Source organism: Polyergus mexicanus, unplaced genomic scaffold, assembly GCF_030449975.1.
Source record: "Polyergus mexicanus isolate NDT 795.1 unplaced genomic scaffold, iyPolMexi1.0 SCAF_13, whole genome shotgun sequence".
Lineage (NCBI taxonomy): Eukaryota > Metazoa > Arthropoda > Insecta > Hymenoptera > Formicidae > Polyergus > Polyergus mexicanus.
Genome location: NW_027223333.1, coordinates 9,458,042 through 9,480,082, shown reverse-complemented (window position 1 = coordinate 9,480,082; position 22,041 = coordinate 9,458,042). Strand labels below are relative to the sequence as shown.

Here is a 22,041-nt window from a genome sequence, read left to right as displayed (position 1 = left end):
TACATTTATCTTCTTTATCTAATTAAATATCATGCGTCTTTAATATCAGACGCTTATATGAATGTTTATAGAAAGGATTGCACGCAAAATACAAGCCAATCGATACTTTTCTTCGAAACGATTCTACGACTATTAGGATTTTCTAAGAAATAATCATGCCGATCGAGCTCTCACGCAGCAAAATGCACTTTATTAAAAACCATCGTTTGTACTTGGACAATTAATAGTATCCAGAAAAATGTCTAAATGAAAACACGATATATATGTATACCTTCACAAGTATGATGGAATTCAGGGGGAAAAAAATTAAACAGATAATATTAGCACACTTTTTTCCTTCACACAATTAAATTTACATATATTTTTTGTATATTACGAATCGTATGCTTTATATACAATTATATATGTATACTATATAGAAAGTAGATCACATAGTAGACGATGCGAGAGAGTGCTCGTCGCGACGAGTGAGAACGACACGCAATAATCAGAATCTTATATGCATCTTGTTGCGAATAATTTTCGCGTTCATCTTTCACATCATAGTGTGCGTGTAACGAGGTCAATTTATCGGATAACCAATTATCTAGAGATATCTTTCCATCTATTAATCTATCAAGCTATCCAACTTACCTACCAATCAACGACTGTGTTAATGAATCGCGTTAAAAATGACGCGTCATAATGTCTGTTTCAGTCTGACCCTGAGCGTAGAGAGAAGCTCGCTAACTCGACTAAAAGGTACTTTGTGACTGGTTATTGACTGTTGTCTTTTCCTCTATCTATTTCTATCTATCTATCTATCTATCTATCTATCTATCTATCTATCTGTCTCTCTCCTCTCTCTCTTTCTATATGTATATGTATGTATAAACACACACACATACACACTTGTACGCACGCGATTGTTTATTATTGTACGCGTATATACAAATACAGAACAATTATTTGTTAATTGCGTTGCAAGAAGATAGTAAGTCTCTCTATATCCTCAGATTGTTTATATCAAATAGCACGACACTCTCTTACCTTGCAATAAATGTAAATATAATGTTGTTATTATATAAAAGAACTGCCATATAAATCAAAGTATCTTACGTACGAGAAATAGATTATATGTTAACTGTTTCTTCATGATTTTCAATATATCTATTTAATTTTTTTTTTTTTTTTAAACACAGATAACAAGCTCGATTAAAAAGCAAATACATATATATAGAGATACATAACCGAAATATTTGCGCGGGGAAAGCTAGCACAAACTGAATATAATTCTCAATAAAGAAATATATAATCATTGCCACAAAATACATACAGAAGTAGGATTTTGAAATATCATTAATTGAATCGAAAATCTGTGTTGTGGATTGGTAGGTCTATCTCATTACATAAGTATCGTTCTGTGCATCCAAAGTGCATTCCTGAATATTTTCGTGGGATGCAAAATTTATTTACACAAAAAGGACTAAAATTAAAAACTATTCCATCAATTGCTCCAACATGAAGGAAAGTACAATTTGGTATGAAATTTGCTTGCGAATATATTTCCTGGATATCGTGGTTCTCGACTCGATAAAAGATCGTGACTTTATAACATGGGTTCGCGCATAGACGCCAGTATGCTCGTATTACAAAACTCGTGTATATATGATCCGTGATATATTTTTTATAGGCATTATTAAGGCGCGAAAGTCGGGCCATTTTTACTTGCCTTCGTGTATTATTCTCGGATTATTCGAACATGAAGACTTGCTATGAAATTTTATGAAACTTATGTGTCTTTGTTACTATATCTTTATATACATTTTATTATATATATATATATATATATATATATATATATTTTTTTTTATTTCTGCGGTTATTTTTTCCTTTCCTCTCTCTCTCGAATTTTCGTGCAATTATTTTATATCGTCACTAATTTTTGTATATTTTTTTATTACACAAGTGTGTGCTTAGGAAGACTATTTTAAATAGCACAGTAATTTATTATCTTTCATTTATTCTCTTTTCTCTTCTCGTTTCTTTTTCTAAATTATTTATTCAACCGCATATTTTTTTTCTATTTCATTCCTATCCGTATGTAATTCGAACGTATTACATTAATCGATGATGGATTTTATATAGTTGAGCTTGTGTAATTGGATGCCCGATTATTGACGCACTCGATTGGAAAACTACACGGAATTGAATGCACAAATGGCGTTTACGAATTGCCCCATTCACGCTTGTGACGACTTGAAATCGTAACAACGACGCTCTTTAAATTTATTACAAAAAATATAATATTTATTTTATTCCTTGCTATTAATATTTTTATATAAAGATTTTTTTCTATAGAATTTAATCGCCCCCAATACAATTAAATTTTATATGCTTGATGCATTGAACGTTCTCCATTCTTTTAGTACAATAGTTTTTTTTCCTCTTACTATATTTGTATTAGTTTTTTCTCGTCACTTTTTCCGCTTCCTTTCTTTCCGCCGCACAACTAAATCTTATTAGAATATTAATGAAACAATAAATACTACGAAATATGTCTAGAATATTTCATATGATGCAAGAAGGATGCAACAGAGTATACAAACAGTTGGCGAAAATATTAAAAATATACAGAGTGTCCCCAATTTAAATGGCAAAACTTTAGGACCGAAAAGCTAAGACGGAAAGTCCTTTAGAGGTTTGCTCGTTTTCGCTCCATTTTGGAGAAAATTACAAAAGAAGAAACAAGACGAGTTTTCGTTTTTTTACTTATTTATTTACATTTTATTTATGTTATCATCTATTTAATGCAGATATTGTTCAAAATGTTGTCCTCTTGCAGCAATGCGAGCGTTACATCTAACACTGATCTAGCATTAATTGCAGCTAGACATTGTTCTAATGATATTTGGTGCACTGCATCTATGATTCGGTCTCTTAATTGCTCTTTTGATTTGATTGGCACCGTAAAGGATAACATCAAGTGTTTACGTATGTAAGGAACCTTGAAGCAGAAAGTTTATTCGGTGCCAATCAATTCAAGAGACATCAACTGGCAATGAGAGATTGAATTTTTGCGATTTTCTCTAAAATTGAGCAAAAACGAGCAAACCTCTAAAGGACTTCTTGTCTTAGTTTCTCGGTCCCCTACACGCTCTTGAAGTTTTGCCATTTAAATTGGGCACACCCTGTATATTATTTAATAACGAATCATATTTGAGAGAAGAATGTATATAATTGGATTATTATTTTTTATAAGTACACCTTGTACATTTTAACTTTTTCACTCTGTTGCATTAGTCGCCGATTGATCTCAAAACATCACCTAGTATAATTAAAAATACGATCTTAATTATTCTTTATTTATATATAATGTCAATCTAATTTCTCAATCTGTATCACTGAGACATGTTCGGATATCGAAATCCGAGAAATATCGCATATAGGAACAGGGATACATAATGAGAAACGCGTGTTTGATATAATGAGATGAAAAAAATAAAATAGGAAAAAGAAGCACGAAGAAGAATCATCATCATTGTGTACACGAAATAAGTATTTTACATTCATTTTATGAATGTTTTTAATATTTAAGTAGCATTAAAGAGAGAAACGAATAAATGTTATTGAACGAAATCAATCCAATGATTGGAATCGAATGAAACTACGTGAATTAATTCAAGACTCTCTGTTTATCAGGCAAGTCCTACTTAGAGCGAGAAATCCGCCTGACGCCTGATTGCGATATGGTAAAACGCTTGCGCTCATGGTCGCAAGAATGTTATGTTAGCATTAATGACAATATATATATACATATATATATATATATATTATGTGTTAGATCGGTGTTGCATCATATATTGTGTTCCTTACCTATACATATACATATCTATATATCCGCCTGCAGCTATGTGCACGATATCGTTGATGCGATACTTTTATTGACCGCTCAGCCGAAAATTGACTATTCTATTATCTACACTTTCTTTCGACCAATGTTATCGATAACGAAAAAAAAGGCGATACTTCTCACTTTCAATTCTACTTTTGATGATTATAAATATCAATAATTTCCTGTGAATATCCATTCAGTTCATTTATATCGTGTATATATATACGAAATATATGTGTGTATATAAAAACATGAAAATATGTTGAAAAAATAATGTTTTGATATTAATTAAAGCGCTAAAATATATGAGTTACTGGTATAAATGGTATCCAAACGAACAATATATCCCGAATCTACATCATTTCCGGTTTAATGATTTTGCGATTGTAAGATTGATCTTGCTTACACACGAGCCGTCATCGCAAGCACGGCGCAAATCATGCAGCGATTGTCTTTCACTCGGTGAAGGCTTGAAACAATTTAGTAGTACGATTGAGAATAGCCCGACCACGTAGTCGGTCTATACTTGCATTAAAACTTCTTTTTAATTCGAATGCAATGAAAAAGAATTTGACATCTATAATAAATTTTGACATACATAACAAAATTAATACAAATAAAATATAAAAGAATGAATGAATGTATTATAACATTTATTATTTAATATTGAACAAATATCGCGTATTTAAAGATAAAAAGAATTTATTTGAGTATCAACAAAGGTCTTTCATTCCATTTTTTATCTTTTTCTCTCTCTCTCTCTCCCCCATCTGTGTATGTATCGTCATATATATATATCTGCATAATAAATCTCTTTTTACAAAGTTCTTTGCCTGTCCGTCTGACCCATCTGCCTGTTAACGGCCGCCTTATTCGAATTAGTAAACTCGCTACTTACTTCTTAGAGTCAAGAACATATAATTAATTCCTCTCTCTTTATATATTCCTCAACTACTAACTTTCTCCCAACATTTGGAAGCATCGTCTATATTATTATGTAGTGAAGGCAAATATAGTGGTTGAAAACGGGTGGATAAACAGACGGACGGCTCTTTTCTTGCTAAATGCGTAGTACGGTCTACCTAGCAAGCTAGTTGTTGCTCTCTGTCTGTCTGTCTGTCTGTCTATCTATCTGTCTGTTTGTCTGTCTGTCTGTCTGTCTGTCTGTCTGTCTGGCGGTCTGGTTTTTGTGTATTAATTTGTTCCTTGTTTAACAAAACCTTTACACCCATTCACGTAATAAATTCGACGATACACAGTCTCGACGCGGCTCGGTGATCGCGAAAGAAAATCTATAAGATTCTAACGATAATAGACTTTATTTTACAGGGACTTGATTGAAATTATCCATAATGCCATTATATTAGGTGTACAACTTTGTTTCCGCCGTTTTTTCCGAAATTCGAGGCTTTATTGTAAAAAACTGGTTATTGCTTGTTGAGTCACTCCCAATGATCGTGCCAATTCTTTTTGACTTTGACTCGAGTCTTCATTAAGTAATGCCTCCAATTCTGCATCTTCGAAAACCTTCTCTCTTCCACCGCTATGCCGGTCTTCGACGTGAAAATCACCGTTCTTGAAGCGTTGAAACCACTCACGACACGTTCTTTCACTAACAGCGGCTTCGCCATAAGTATTTGAGAGCATTCGATGAGCCTCAGCCGCAGATTTCTTCATATTGAAGCAGAAAATTAAAACCTCCCGCAAATGACGAGAATTTGGCTCGTAAACTGACATTTTCAATCGAGAATAACTTTATGATGCAGACACAAATCGACTAATGTTTCTATGGGGTTATGTTGACAGATGCCCAAGTTTATCGCATGACGTCTATGATCTATTTATTTCGACCACTATTTACCGCTAAAGCCGTCTATAGGAAAACGGCGGAAGCAAAGTTGTACACCTAATAATTATATATTGATCCTTAAATGTGTGATGGAAAAAATTGGCGATTGGTAAAATCTCTTACAAATCTGTTACATCTTTTGTAAATTTTTCTCGAATGTTTATTTTGATTGACGATTACTTTTATTAGTTAAGAATACATATTAAGAAACCATATATTTTTATTGGAGAAAAATATTATTGCATTAAAATTAATACTCTTTATCATCTATTAATTTTTTCAAACAAGTATTGAAAGGTTTAAAAAGAGATCTTAGGGCCTAAAAGATCCCATGGATTACGGTTATCATTTGCCACGCATATTCAAATTTCAAGCCCGAAATAGATAAATGATAATGATAATGATCGATGGATCGAGCTACGATCAAGGCTGCGTCTATCCTAAGCGTGCACTATATAATTTAGTTCCATCTCACTCTCGCGGTATTATTTCCATATTATTCACTGTCACACGGCTAATGCTCTTGGTATGCTGGATGGATTAATTGATTTATTCAATTAATTAATATGCAATTCACATATATTCGAATATATATTAATTCAATTCGAATATATATTATTTTATGCCCTTTACGTACGGTATTATCTACCTATTCTACACTATTATCGTTGCGATGTTGGTGTTGTTGTTTAATACATCTATATATATTCTAATCAATATTTTGTATCGATGTTGATGTTGTTGTTAATTTGATGTTTTTGATGTGTTGTTTAGTCGTTGTTATCTTGCTGTTTGTTTGATGTTTGCACTATGTTGTTGCACTTTGTGTGTCTATGTACACACCTACATACGTATACATGTATATATTTCTTATCACGTATTATATGCGTACACGTCATTAACTATATCATGCATAAAATCAATTGTGTACGAAAAATTTACCTTCATACATCATATATAAAAATAGTATTTAAATATCGTGTTAAAATCCTAAACGATATGTCGTATGCGTATTAAACGCATACGTGCACGCTTGTAATGTACCGTTGTAACGCGTGTATTAAGAAATACCTAAATAAGTCGATTTCTAATATTTACAATTGTAGTTTTTTTTTAACAAAGATTTTTTTGTCCATAATTATTACTTATTCAATTAAATATCGCGACATACCGTATGCGAGATTACGAGTATCTCGAGATGAACAATAAGAGCTTCTCTCTTTATAACTGCAATCTATTTTTTTTATTTATGTCCTGCTAAGAATATATTCTATAAACGTACATTTCATATTCATCCGGTCTCACGCTTGGAATGCATCATTCAATGCATATGTATATGTGTATGTATGTACGTCATATATAAATATATATGTACAGTGTTCCAGGATTATCGTATTCTCTTTCACGTATAAATTCTTTTGGTGAATCTCTGAGGTCGATGAATCCTACCACGATGAAAATTTGACAGGATATCTACGATTATAAAGTCGATTAACGAAAATTGAAAAACTCCAAGACGAATTAAATACATTAAAAATTTAAATAGAGAATAAGCCATTAACACAATTTAAAAAAAAAAAAACTATACATCTGATTCAATGGCGCTAAAATGTTTCGAATAAAAAATTTATATCGACGATATTTTTTTTTTTTTTTTGGAGGGGGGGAACGACCATTTTACATTCATTTGAAGAATCTATAATTGAAAGAAACTGCGACAGTTTTGGAACATAATCTGTACCATGGTCTAAGCATCAGAATTTTATCGATTCGTCACTAAAACCACCCCCTAACAAGCTCATGGTAACAACGACTTTTCTATCCTTATCTAACTGTCTATGTACCCATCTGTATATTTATGCGTGTGTCAGCTACGAAACTGGGCTAAGCTACTATGCCGCCGAAAGATGAGACAATACTAGAGGCAGAGATCTACTCTAACATTTTACCCTTAATATTAGTATCTTGTTGCAATTCTCTCTACTTCGATGTGTATAGCTTATATACGGCTTAACTCAATTTCGTGATTCAGTCTGAATACACGTACATACATATGTAAGTGTTTGAATGCGATTTATTGTCATAACTGCAAGATTAATACGTCTATATTAAGTATAGCTAAGCTACATGAGAATAATTTGTGTATAACAAACTCATTACTGTGATAATTGTTCAATTACATCAATATTGATGATGATCAAAATAATATCGAAAAAAAATAAGCACGATAATTCTGGATTAACAAGATTTATGATAAAGTGCGAAATAAATTAGACGAAATAATTTCGTCCTTCAAAGGTTATACTAAAAACTCGTTAACGGCTCGTAATTCCAAGACAAACTATCGTATAACACGCGTATTAGGAAAGAAATCTAACATTTTACGTATACATATAATTTCAAGATAGAATATAAACAGATCTCGCGACAGTGCAAACGTTTCGTCCAGTTTCGATCAATAGACAAAAATTCGAAAAAAAGAGAGAGAAAATGTTAAGTAAAAAATAATCGTGTCGGTTCGCGAAGGTAAGGAAAGAACAGCGTGAAATTAAGGGGGTGGTTCATCGTGACATCGAGATCATTGATCAGATCAGATGATCATTGGGAATTGTGTTTCAGGATTGCATTCACCTCACGAAGGATTAACCGGTGGCTCTGGTCAAAGCATGTCTGGACTTGCTTACTATCAGACAGAACATCCCGGATCCACGGGGGTAGTAAAGTACCCCGAGAACGGACACGATACTCTTTCAGACTTTGTGACGTTTGTCTGTCAAGAAGCCGAAAACACCCAGCAATTACCCCAGGTATAATTTAATGACTAGGGGATAATATTATATTTAGAATTACGCAAGAGCGTTTTTTTTCGCGGATTATCAGGAAGATTACCTTTTGACACTCACGCAAAATCGCTACGGTTTCTATGGGGCGAGGATAAGAAGCGGTGAAGCTGAAAATGAATCGCGATTACTTTACAGACGCAGCTAACCGGACCGCGCACTGGTATACAAAAATTCCCACAGTATTATCCGAGTTCGATGTTACCGCCACCACCTCCTGCTCCTATGGCCAGACCGGTGGCGATAATAAGATCGACGGGTGAACTGGCAGCGACAACAGCTAGTTCACCACCAACATCGTCTACATCACCCACGGATCCAGCCGAATTAGGTCCCAACCAAGAACAGATGACCGCGGCGGTTGGTCTCGTCGGTTCTGCTTGCCAGAATTCTGTCGAACCCGCTGGCCGGAAGAGTCCCGCCAGAATTCTCGTTACACCGCACACAACTAGCAGGGAATACACGTTTGCTCATTTTCATTCGCAACCCGGACAGGTTAGATGGTTGTACGATTTTATTCTTGTTTTCTTGAGGATATTTCTTTCATTTCATTGTCAATTGTATCAGAGTCAGTTTGAGTTTCGTTTATAAAAAGCAGATATAATCTTTCTGCACTGTATTCTTATTTTTTCTAGCAAATCTTCACGTATCCGACTATCAGCTCAATGTCCGGAGTAATTTCGCCGACTAATCTGTCTCTATTTTCATCTCCTGTCTCGGTTACGAGACCGGTGGCCACCCAGAGATCAGTCTCGAATGTTCCGCCGCGTTGGAACACTGCGCCATTTATCAATTTGGAGGACGACTACAACATGATCGCGCCGATTATCGCTGGGACTACAAGCGAGCCACCTGCTGCTATGGAAGAAGGTGAGGCTAAATCTCGTGTTCCTATTAATGGCAAAATTATAAATACAATATTTCTGCTAGCTTAAAACGGAGATATTCTTGCTCTCTTTTTCAGAACGGTATTTTCATCCTGTGCATACGAGTGGCGTAGTAGACAAAAATGGCAGTGGTAATTTAATAGGCAACGAACTCGGAGTAAGCACAGATCCTGCATCCCATCATCATCAACAGCAGCAGCAACATCAACAGCAGCAGCAGCAACAGCAACAGCAGCAACAACAGCAACATCAACAACAACATCAGCAGCAACAAACACAATCATCTTCGCAACAGCAGCAACAAGTAATGGCAGATAAATCCGGTGGACCTAAATCTCCTCCGTGACAGTGGAGTCTGAAAACGGAAAGTCTCGAGAGATTCGCATACTCGTCGCGTTTTTCGAGATCGGTGCTTGGTATCGCGTGTAATAATTATTCCGAAGTTATGGCCGAGACCGAGTTTGAGAGTAATCGTCAAGAACCTATGTCTCGTACACAATTACGTGATTTAAACTTGCGGAGAATAGAATATTTAAGAGTTCGATCTTAATTTACCGTTATAAAGCAAGAACAAGAATGCTTTCTGTAAGGAACGTAATCGAGGAAAGAAGAGATTCGTTGATTCATGTTTATCTCGAATTGGATTCGTACAATATAAAGTTTCATATTACAATAACTTAACCAAGTATAAGTAAGTTCTTCTAAAGAATAGTTAACCGCGAGAGATTTTGCGACGCTTGGAATAACCATAAGATGACGTCGCCGTGTATGCCTTATCCTGCTCGAGAACAGAAAATTGTTTACATACAGTGCCGTATAACGAAATATTGTTCAAGCTATAATGTGTAACGTATTTGGATGAAACGACATCATTTCAATTAAAATTAATAAAAATAGTTGACCGCGATATAATTAATATGCAATATCGTTTGGCCATTTGTCAACAGCACAAAACGCACTTGTATTGGTCGATACACGTTTCACGATTTCCATATAATTATCTAAATTATTTTCCTTTTCTCGTATCTTTCTGTATCTCGAGATGCAAACGAGAGCAAGTGAGTTTCTTCATTTATACTAATAATAATCTTTCTAAAGCTCGCAATCTCATGGTTGTAATGGCGCGGTATTCTTCCGTAATGTATTATAATAAAGATTCGTTATTTTCGTAATAAAATTTTCGTGATATATATGCGAGCACATTTTTTTAATAAGCTCAAAATTGTAATATTTTGTATAAATAGTGTTTTATAGTTGATAATAATGAAAAGAGGCATGGAAGAGAAAAACTTCTCTCATTATTAAAAGTAGAAATAACGCGTTTAAAAAACTTCTGTGAGCACGCGATACTCTCTCCTTATCGTTCTCTAAAAATTTTTTAGACGACCTTCTCATTGATTCAATCTGCATGCTTTGCAATGTCTTTTTAATATTGAAATAAACAACAATATATGCCGCGTTTTTATTGACCGCCCTTTGTACATTTTGTGTAGTTTACGTTTCAATTTTCTGCCGAAAAATTGTTCTTCCACAATTATTCCAGACTTTGCGTCACGTGTTTGGAGTATACAAGTTTATACGTATTTACGTAGAAAAAAAAAAGTTGTGTTACATGTTTTGAGGTAGCGCATCGATGAGTAACTATTACAGATTTATATATATAGCTTGAACAAATAAAATTTGTTATCTCGTGTATCACAAAAATACGTATGAGTGATTCGTTAGAAATAAATTGGCAACGTGTACGATTTATATAATAATCCAATATAATTGAATCGTGTATAGAGTTTTCTGTGCCAATGAAGCAGCACACGTGCGCGCTATTCTTTTTGTAGTGATATTAATAAATTAAGGATTTCCTATAAACGCGGATTATAACGCGAGAGAAACGTCGATGGTGACAAACCGCACTTTAAATGAGAATTTATCGAATAAAGATTTGCAAATTTGCAAATGTGAGGTACTCGATAATAAGCATAGCGTCACCGCGTAATGCTCATGCTAGCATTAATATACGTATTAGGGAAAAGAACTAGTGAAAACTAGTCACATCAGAGGCTGCTAATTAGAAACAATGTGGATATTTAATATTGTGTTTTTCGGATAAGCGCTTAATTATTTAAATATGTTATTAATGTTATTATATTGAAGATGCTGACGTAGGAAATAATATCCCGCGTTGGCAAACATGCATCGAATATTATTATCGCGAACAAAGTCCAAACTTTGTATAAAGTTTTTCATCGCCATTATATATCAAAAAGAATACATGAAATATAAGAAATTACTATTATTACTCGGACTTACTGATATTGTAAAATATATTCGATTAAATTAACAGCTCGAATTTTTCGTTTACACCATAAGAGCAGGAACACTCCTAATATACAATATTTATTAAACGATCAGATTCATTTAATTCTTAATAATTATTTAAATTACTTTTCTTTCTTCTATACATGTAAGTGACGCGAAGAAGAATGCTTGTATTTTTTTCATCCGTAATCGAAAAAAACATAGATAATAAGAACATTCGACTTAGACGAGCGATATGTTATATTCTTATGTACATTATCTACATATATAACAACAATCAATTTTGTTATATATTATAATACCGTTTTATTAATATTGTTAAAACAAACAATCGCGCACCCTAATGTTTTCTCTTTTAAATTGTTTCCTTGTATTTTTAACACATGAAGTTCGATAGAAAGTTTATCGGTGATAAGGAGAGAAAAACCGTATTCTCAAAACTTCTATTGCGGACAAATTTGTGATTTGATGATCGGATGATATAGATATTTTTATTTAATTAACGAGATACAAGTCGGGTCAAATTTTATCATAATTATGATCATAATTAAACTTATTTCGATAATATCTTAAGTACAACACTATATTTCATTTTCTTTTAAAATGTAGATAGTATCGTTAAGACAAACTTATAAGCCTAACGCTTGTGAATGTAGTTGAAACAGATACGTATAGTTACCTATCTGCTTGTGGCTCCACTATTTATAATTAAAAAACACGGATTATTTGATTAAGCACTCAACCTCGCTTATTAAAAATAACAATAATCCCAATCTATTTAAAATAAGTTAATAATTATGCGAGGTTTAAATTATAGGATATCTACTTTAGAATTATAGTTTTAGATAGCCTATTCATATTATTATTATTGTGTTTGTGTGTATTTCCGTGACAAGAGAAGTATATACAATGCAAGTATGTGGACGCACGTGTAAAGTAGAGAGGTCAAAATAATACCAACAAGATAAATGAAAAAGTATCATGTGGGCACTGTACCAGAAGATGCAAAACATTTTGTTACTCGAATCATGAAAATAAGATCACTGATCGGCCGAATGTTTTATTTTGCTGGATCCTTCCCCATTTATTAAATTAATAAGTGTTGATCCTTAACTGGTGATAAGAAATCTCTCATAATTTTTACTTTCATGTTAGATTTCTTTTTCAAAATTTGAGATTTTTCAGAACTTTTCAACTTTTTGGATAACGTTAATTAGTTTTACTTATTATCTAAATAAAGTATATAGAATATATAAAAAATAGAAGAAAAAACTATTGCATTAAATTTAATATCTTAAATGATTTAGTTCTCTTATTCAAAGAATTATATTAAAAGATAATATTTCAAATATCTTTGAAATGTGAAAAATTTTCGTATATACCATGTTAAGGATTAATTTAGCTTGTTGATTTTATGAAAATATATTAATTTCTCAATTATTCCATATAGTTTGATCAGAAATGGAAATATAATCTTTTTTCGATATTTATCTTAATTTGCGAAATATCAAATTTATGTTTAATTTTGTGCCTGATAATATTGATATTTTTTTCTAAATTAATCTTATTTAGTCATTTCTTTATTTCACGTATACAAATCCTGCTTAAATTAATATCCTTTTTTTTATTTCGTGAGCATATTCACAAAATGTTGAATATATCATTTAAATTGCAATACGTCATTTTCATATTGACAGTTATTCTTAAGTTGCTCATTATAGACACTATTGATTATCCCAATAACTCTTTTTATATATACATTGGATTATTATCTCTGTACAAATTAAAAATTCTTTATCATTTTTATATAAAGCACATATACATATGTATAATTTAAAAAAATATATATGATGAAATAATAAATAATATAAATAAATTATACGAAACAAAGATAGAAAAGATAACAATAAGAAAATAGATTTCAAAAATACTTGTGCATTAATAAAAAAAAGTGCTTGTATATCTATTAATTCGGTTCAACAATAACAACAATAAATATGATAATAATAATTCGATAATAAATACTATATTACGTTAATAATCCTACAGAATGTTTTTGATGCAATTACTCTTATATTATATAAAACAACATTACAATAACTACAGCTTACAGTAACGTTATAATCAGATTATAAAAGATTATTATTGCTTGACATTATTATTACACTCTCTTTATTATTATTATTATTAAAATCACTATATTGCTATTACTATTATTACTATATCATTATTGATATTGCTGCTATTACTACAACGATTATTAATATTATTGTTACTATCATTACTATTAATACTACTACTACCATTACTACCATTACTATTACTACAATTACCATTACTAATACCATTAATATTCTATCCTTATTATTATCATCACTAGTATTATTACTAATTCTATTATCACTACTATTATTAACACTAATTCTACATCTATTACTACTATTACTGCTATTATTATTACTATTACTACTATTACTATATATTGTCATTAAATTCCTACAAATATTATTAATATTATTACTGTCATTACGACTATTAATTATTACTACTATTAACAGCACTGCTACCAATGCCGATACGATTACTATCAACTCTACTACTACTACTACTACTACTACTACTACTACTACTACTACTACTACTACTACTACTACTACTACTACTACTACTACTACTACTACTACTACTACTACTACTACTACTACTACTACTACTACTACTACTACTACTACTACTACTACTACTACTACTACTACTACTACTACTACTACTACTACTACTACTACTACTACTACTACTACTACTACTACTACTATCGGCATTGATACTGCTCCTACTATACATTACTACTATTGCTATCATCGCTGCTGCCGTCGCTGCTATTACCACTATTACTATTACTATTATCGTTACTGCTGCTGCTGATATTAGTAGTAGCATTACAGCTACTATTACTCTATTCTACTATTACTATTACTAGGAATAATAATTCTCTCTCTACTGTTATTACTACCATTACTATTACAACTAGTGTTATTCCTACAATTGCTATTGCTATATCTAATTCATTTATTATTATTATTACTAATGCTACTTTTATTATCACTACTATTGCTATTGTTACTACTACTATTATAATTAATTTAATGTCACTATTAAACACTTTACCACTATTACCGCTATTAATGCTATGGTTACAACTATTACCGTTATTACTATCATCACTATCACCACCACTAAAACGACTATTACTATTATTATTATTGATACTATTACACTATTATAATAAGTATTACTACTCTAACTAATAGTGTTATTACTCATACAATTAGTATTACACCTATAAGAATAATTATTATTAATATTTTATTGTATAAATCATCACTATTATCACTGTCTCTAATACTGTCGCTATTATCAACACTATATTAATGTTACACGACATTAACTATTATTTTTCTTATACTTTATTTATCTATTGCTACTAATTTTCCTCGCATAACTATTATTAAAATTGCATTGCCAGTATTAATGCATAATATATACATATATATATATATATATATATATATATATATATATATATATATATAATTATTATTTATTAAGATATTTAAAACATATTAATTGTAAAAAATAGATACTGAAAGTATATTTACACAAGCCATTAAAGATGACAAATGTGCTCGTGACGATTCGAAATTAGCATGTATATGCAGACATGTGAAACCAATATTAGCCTCGCTACATTGTTTTAGAATTATAATGATTCAAAATTATTGACAAACCATAAATTATAAAACCTGGACATGTCATATGTACTTTTGGATATCGTGCACTATTTAAAAAAAAAAAGAAAACTGGGTGGTTCGGGATATATACATTACGAAAGTTTTATGTTTCTTCCGGAGTGCATCACGAGAGAAGAGGAAGAAAGAGCGCACAATTTATATAATATTTGTTATATCACGCGCAAATAATTGATAAAGTTACAAATTCTATAAGCAATTGCAGTATTCTGAGATAATTTTTACATGTGATTTTTGTAACAAAATTTTAACATTATTATTTTAATTTTAATAAGTTGCTAAAAATCATTGTGATATATGTGATACAAATATCACAGTATGCTGTTTTTAAAGCGTGAATGATAGAATAGTGTGCCAACTTATAGTAATGTAAGTTTAGATTTTAGATATTTACATAAAGGATAATGGCGCAAGAATACATGAAGATAAATACATGAAATTTCAATTACGATAAGTAAAAAAATTAATCTAATGTGATACAACGAATGTATGAATAGTGAAGTAAGCGTTAATTAATGGCACAATTAATATGATACGATTAACTTGAAAAACATTATATCTTGAAAGTATTTAAGAATATTTCGATATATATCTCCAGCATAATTTAAATTGTATAATAATCTCTCTCTCTCTCATTGATATTTATTTATTCTCATCATTGTTTTTCCAACAAACAAAACATTTACTTATTATTAATTCACGTTTAACGAAGGTAATGTTTCGTAATTCATAACAATTATATTACTTAGAAACATTTTGTATAGCGTATCAAGTTGCCTTGAACCGAAAGTGCATTAAAAAATTGTTTGCGCTTCAGCCGTTGTGAGGAATAGATGCATCAGAGTTATAATATGGATATTATAAGACAAATCGATACTTAGTTTCATTTACGCTAAAGAGTAATTTCTGCGATGTCAATCGTATATTTACGATAATAGATAAACGGTAGCTAAAAAAATGTTAGCAAAATAAAAATTTAAAAAGTGTGCATTATCATTTTTATATTTATATAGGCGTATATAACATCAAGTATCAAACGTAACCAGAATAACGGGTCGTAATCATTTTCTCTTTCATCACATTCGTACCGTATTTGTCTTATATAGATATCCGTGAGCAATATTTGTCGCTCCACGCAATTCTCTCAACGTGCCTATAAATACAACGACTTTGCTTCTGTAAGATAAATCTTACGGCAAATTCTAAGTTTGTCAAGACAAGGTGTATATGCTAGATTTTGGATGAAAACAAAGTAGAAATATGTATAAATTATTCGTGTCAAAGACAAGTCGAACAATTGAAATTCCGATATATTAGGCGCAAATGTCATTATACCATATATTCCGAGCCACTCATGTCTTACAGTCTTACAGAAAGGGATGCGATTTAAGATGTAGCTTAGGATTTAACGAACCGTTCACATACAAACATACACGTATACACAGAGCGAATTGTAAGATATACTTGAAAAAAAAAAAAACAATTAGAGAGCAGAAGAGACAATAGAAACAGATAGAAATCAAATCTAAAGATTTGAATATTTTCAATGACCACCGTTTTTTAAATATAAATATTTAAAAAGTCATAAAAAAAAATTGAAGTCTCTTGATCGTCATATTTGAAGAAATTTAAAAAAATATTTGATTAATTACCACGATTCATACATGTACACATGTATATACGCACATAATGTAGACATAATATTATATTCAGAATTATCTATATATATATATTCATAGATAATTCTTTTTGCAAAAATAGTATTTTTTTCTGCACTGTATTTTCTTTGTCATCATTCGCTATTTTGTTGTGTATTTTTATATAAAAAACTTTTATTAAAGCGCGAAATATAAATTATCTATTATAACGAGAGATCTGTAACTTGGGACAAAAATTACCCTCAATAATGGATTATATTGAAGACCGACAATGAGAGTAGCGTCAGAGAGACGTTGTGCATGTTACGTGTGTGCATGTATGTATGTGCAGATTATCTTTACAGATTATTGGAAATATGTTTTCTGTTTCAGGTTTTATCTTGCTGATAATATTTTGTATTCCATTATATCTGTAATATGTTACGCGTTATCTATGATATAATATGCGACTTCAAGTAAAACAAGCAGGTCTTCTCTCTAATGTGTGTTTCAAAAAATTTTGAGCAATATATGCAAATTGATTTAACGATAAATTTTTGCGACTTTAAATACGTAAATATTTCTTCGCAGTCGTGCCTAAAGAATTACATAAACATCAACAATTAGGTTTATACGTTATTTGAATGTGGATATAAAACAGGTAAAAGAATTAATGAGTAATGAGCAATAATGTAAAGCGTCATATGAACACACTATCTTGTTTGTATAGCTGATAATGATAATGTCGTTAATAACAACAAAGTTTCAACTAGCAATACCATAAGCAATTACAATACTTTTAAAAAATAAAATTTTTTAAAAATTCGTAAAAATAAAATATATTGAAGCGAAAATTTATGATTAAATAACGCTGGACATTTCCATAGAAATTATTAAATATGATACGATTTACAATGTAATTATAGAACTGACATTAATGAGATATCATATCGCTTTTAAATTCACTTTCTCATGCAAAAGTAATAAATATTAAAATCCTTTAGTCAATTAAAACAATTGTATTTGTTAATGAGTGAAAACTTTGGCATTATACATGACATTATCATCTTTATTAGTGAAAAAATAAGAAAAGTATTTAATATACGACAGCGATAAAATGGACTTTTTAATAAAAAAAAAAAAGCATCGTATGAGAGGTATAACAAAAGGGGAACAGCGAGGAAAAACTTGCATCTCGTTAATTAAACCGATTGCAATGTTCTTTTTGAGCAAGAGAGAGAGAGAGAGAAAGAGATAGAAAAATTATAATTGTAATGATAATAAAAGCTGTGTGCGCGTGTACGAGTTTAGTCGCGAGAAACATTATTGAAAATATGTATTATGAAAATATAATATATATACCATCGTGTAATATATAATAATAACAATAATATATAGTAATCAATAAGTAATTATATATAACGACACCAAAATATGTAATATAAGTAATACTAATAATATAATAATAATAATAAAAAATTTTAATAATGACGATAATGATAATGATAATAATAATAATAATAATAATAATAATAATAATAATAATAATAATAATAATAATAATAATAATAATAATAACTACAACAAAGATGACATATAATAAAGATAATTGTTCTTGTTGTTGTTATTATTATATATATATATATATATATATATATATATATATATATATATGATTATATATTTATCAAATATTTATTCAATGAATAGACTGTACGCTGTGTAGTATTATTGCAAGACGTATTTGCAAAATGATAAGTAGAGAAACAAACAATTGCGAGAAGAAAAATACAAGTTAGAAGCGTCCACGAGCTATACTCTAGGATAGAATTATTTTACAATACAAGGTGTCTCTCGATAATATGAGTGCTTCATCTTTTCGGGATATTTCTTCAATCGAGTAAAAATTTTATATGCAAAATAGCACAAAAAAAGCGAGATGTCATTCTAAAAGGCTAGAAATAATCTAAGAACAAAAAATACAAGATTTATATAATTTATTTTTACAAATATCTATAATTTCTATCTAATGAACGCAAATAAGTTATTAGTTATATTATCCGATGTGAAAAGTCAATACTACTATATTGATTTTCAATATATTGTAAGAAAATAAGCAAATCTCTCTCTTATATTTAATTTGCGTTCTAGCAATGAGATTACAAAATTGATATTTCTCCCGAGAATAATAAAATGTGTAACGATAGTCTTCAACTGGTGCTAAATCTGTGCTAATCTGCGTAATGCGTCGAATAATGAATAATAAAATGTGTAATAGAAAATTTAAGATTTGGAATATTTGACAGACTTTGAACATTCTTGAATGAAAAATTTAAGAATTAACTTATTTGAGATCTTAATAACTTTATTCACTTTAAGAATTAATTGTTTAGGTTACCGAAAAAAAGGTATTACTCTTTGTTATATGTTACATATATGTATAAATTTCTTTGTACGGAAAGAGAGAGAGAGAAAGAGAGAAAGAAGAAGAAAGAGTGAGAGTGACACCGATACAAGATCAAGAAAAATTGTTTCTTTTTTTATTTGATTGAGACTTGATTTGTATCATATAAAATAAGAATTTATTTTAAGAACGAAAAAGAGGAAAAATAGAAAATTCATGAATTAGCAATATCTCTTATTTTATTTTATTTTTTTTCAAGAAATAAATGCTTTTTATAGTCAGAAAAAAAAGAGAGAAAGAGAGAGAAAGAAATTTAAATCTTTACGTATATCATTATTACTATTATAGTACATTTATGGAAAATATGTTATGTAACGCAAAATTGATTATAACAATTTTATAAAAAGATACATTTTTCATTATCATTTTTATATTTTTATTCTATTACGTATACACTACATTAATTTTCTTTCTTTCAATTTTAAGGTATTAAACGTGCGAAAACAACATTCGATAAAAATATTTCATTTTGTTAATAAGAATGCTCATTATCTCGTGGAATATATTTTACATGCAATTTCATTACATACATAATTTTATTTTATTTAATTTACAACGTAATAATCGCTATCTCTTAACGCGATCTAACGACTAATCACGCATATTTTGCCCAGCGATGCTTTCTTTTTACAAATACTACGAACGATGTTCATGTTATATATCAGGGATTAGAATAATCTTAGTGTAATACGTTAGAAACAAGTAATAAATACCACATTGTAGTAAAGAGAAAAAAAGACGTAAAGAAAGCATACATACGTACGAGAGATTTAAAAAAAAAATAGAAAACGCGCTCACGGTGGTAATAGTGATGTAAATAATATAAAAAAAAAAAAAAGAGGCTATATACACGAAAACTGTCTCAGAAATCTCCTTGGGATAAGTTATTCCCCTGCGAAGAAGAAAGGGAGAGGGAGAAAATACACAAGAGTAAAAGTTCTAACGTTAATAGCTAATAATAGCTGTAATAGTAAAAGCCAGAACTCTTTCGACGATTTAAAATTAAGAAAAGAGAGGTTATTGGAAACCTCGCTGCGCCAATTATGCGTTGTGTCCATACTGTCACAATAAATACATATTATGTATATTATATATCTGACAATATTAATTATGTAATATTAAAATTCTTGATACTATATATATATATATATATAAGCTATAGCATTCTTTAATTTCCCGAAAGATGACGTATCATTTTCTAGCTTTATCTTTATTTTAAGAAGCCCATATATTTTATCAAAATTTATATATATATATATATTTTTTTTTTTTTCACATCAATTTGATATATATACACAAAGGATATACGAAAGGATTCCAGAGTTATTTTTCTATGAAAAAATATTCTTTATTACCGTAACGAAAGATTTATTCCGTGTATTTATAACTGTATATATACATATACATCTTGCTGCAATATTTTCCTTCCTTGCCGATTCAAAATTTAAATACGTATGTATTTTATCATAAATATAAAAGAAATGATTGACAAATGCAATCAGAATAATCAGATTCACCGGATAAATCACACGAAAGATTGTGTCAAACGAGAGCGCCCGATTTCGTAGATGCACGTGAGCCGAGGGCGTCGACCTTACACGAGCTATGCAACAAGGAACGAATAGATGATAAATCGTCGGTAGTTTCTGGGTCGTCGCCGAGAGAAAATCATCACGTCGTGAATGGCTCGTGAAGCATATCATCGTTGGGCAATGCACTCGATGGCGGCTTCAAAGTTCGAAACCCCCTCGTATTTGTCAGATATTGCATCACTCGGACGCGTCCGAGTCTCTCGGCCCTTTTGCGCCTCTCATCCATAAAGTATTAGAAAAGATCTTTAAATGGAACACGATATTACACAATCGCGTCATTGCATCATGTGTCGCTGATCACATAATAATGTGGATGATTTAATAGTTCATTCATCTTAGAGATACACATACTCCAAATTTTAACTGTATGTATATCTGTTTCGCTTTAAAAAAAAAAAGCGATTGGGATGTAAATCTATTTACTAACTCATAGAATAAAGGAATGTTGAGATGATTTGTATACGTATATATAGATGAAATTTTACATACACGGTGTCCTAGACCACCCGTACACCCCTTTTCTTTCAAAAACTAAGCATTTTAGAGATAAACGTTTTCAACAAAAATTGTATGGTCTTGAGGGGAACATAAGATGGTGTCATTGGTTTGACCTTGGATGGCATCGTTAAGGTCAAGTCAAGGACACCTTTAATTTCTTAAATGGAACTCCCTATTTTTTGTTGCATATTCTTATAGCTTATGTCGAGAGCTTTCCAAAACGCTATAATAAAGTATTTTTTCATTAAGTACTTTTTGAGTTATTTTATATTTTA

General features: G+C 30.6%; 1 protein-coding gene across 12 annotated transcripts in view; it reads left to right on the top strand.

Moving 5' to 3' along the window:
* Nfi (Nuclear factor I) overlaps positions 1-13,044 on the top strand; it is a 30,915-nt gene extending 17,871 nt beyond the window's left edge. For all 12 annotated transcript variants that reach the window (XM_070305762.1, XM_070305761.1, XM_070305751.1 and 9 more), the window contains 4 exons: positions 8,343-8,530; positions 8,702-9,058; positions 9,199-9,433; positions 9,528-13,044. In XM_070305762.1, the coding sequence (XP_070161863.1) occupies positions 8,343-8,530; positions 8,702-9,058; positions 9,199-9,433; positions 9,528-9,796 (1,049 nt within the window). In that variant the 3' untranslated portion in view covers positions 9,797-13,044. The remainder of the gene's footprint in view (positions 1-8,342; positions 8,531-8,701; positions 9,059-9,198; positions 9,434-9,527) is intronic.
* Positions 13,045-22,041: the final 8,997 nt, after the last annotated feature.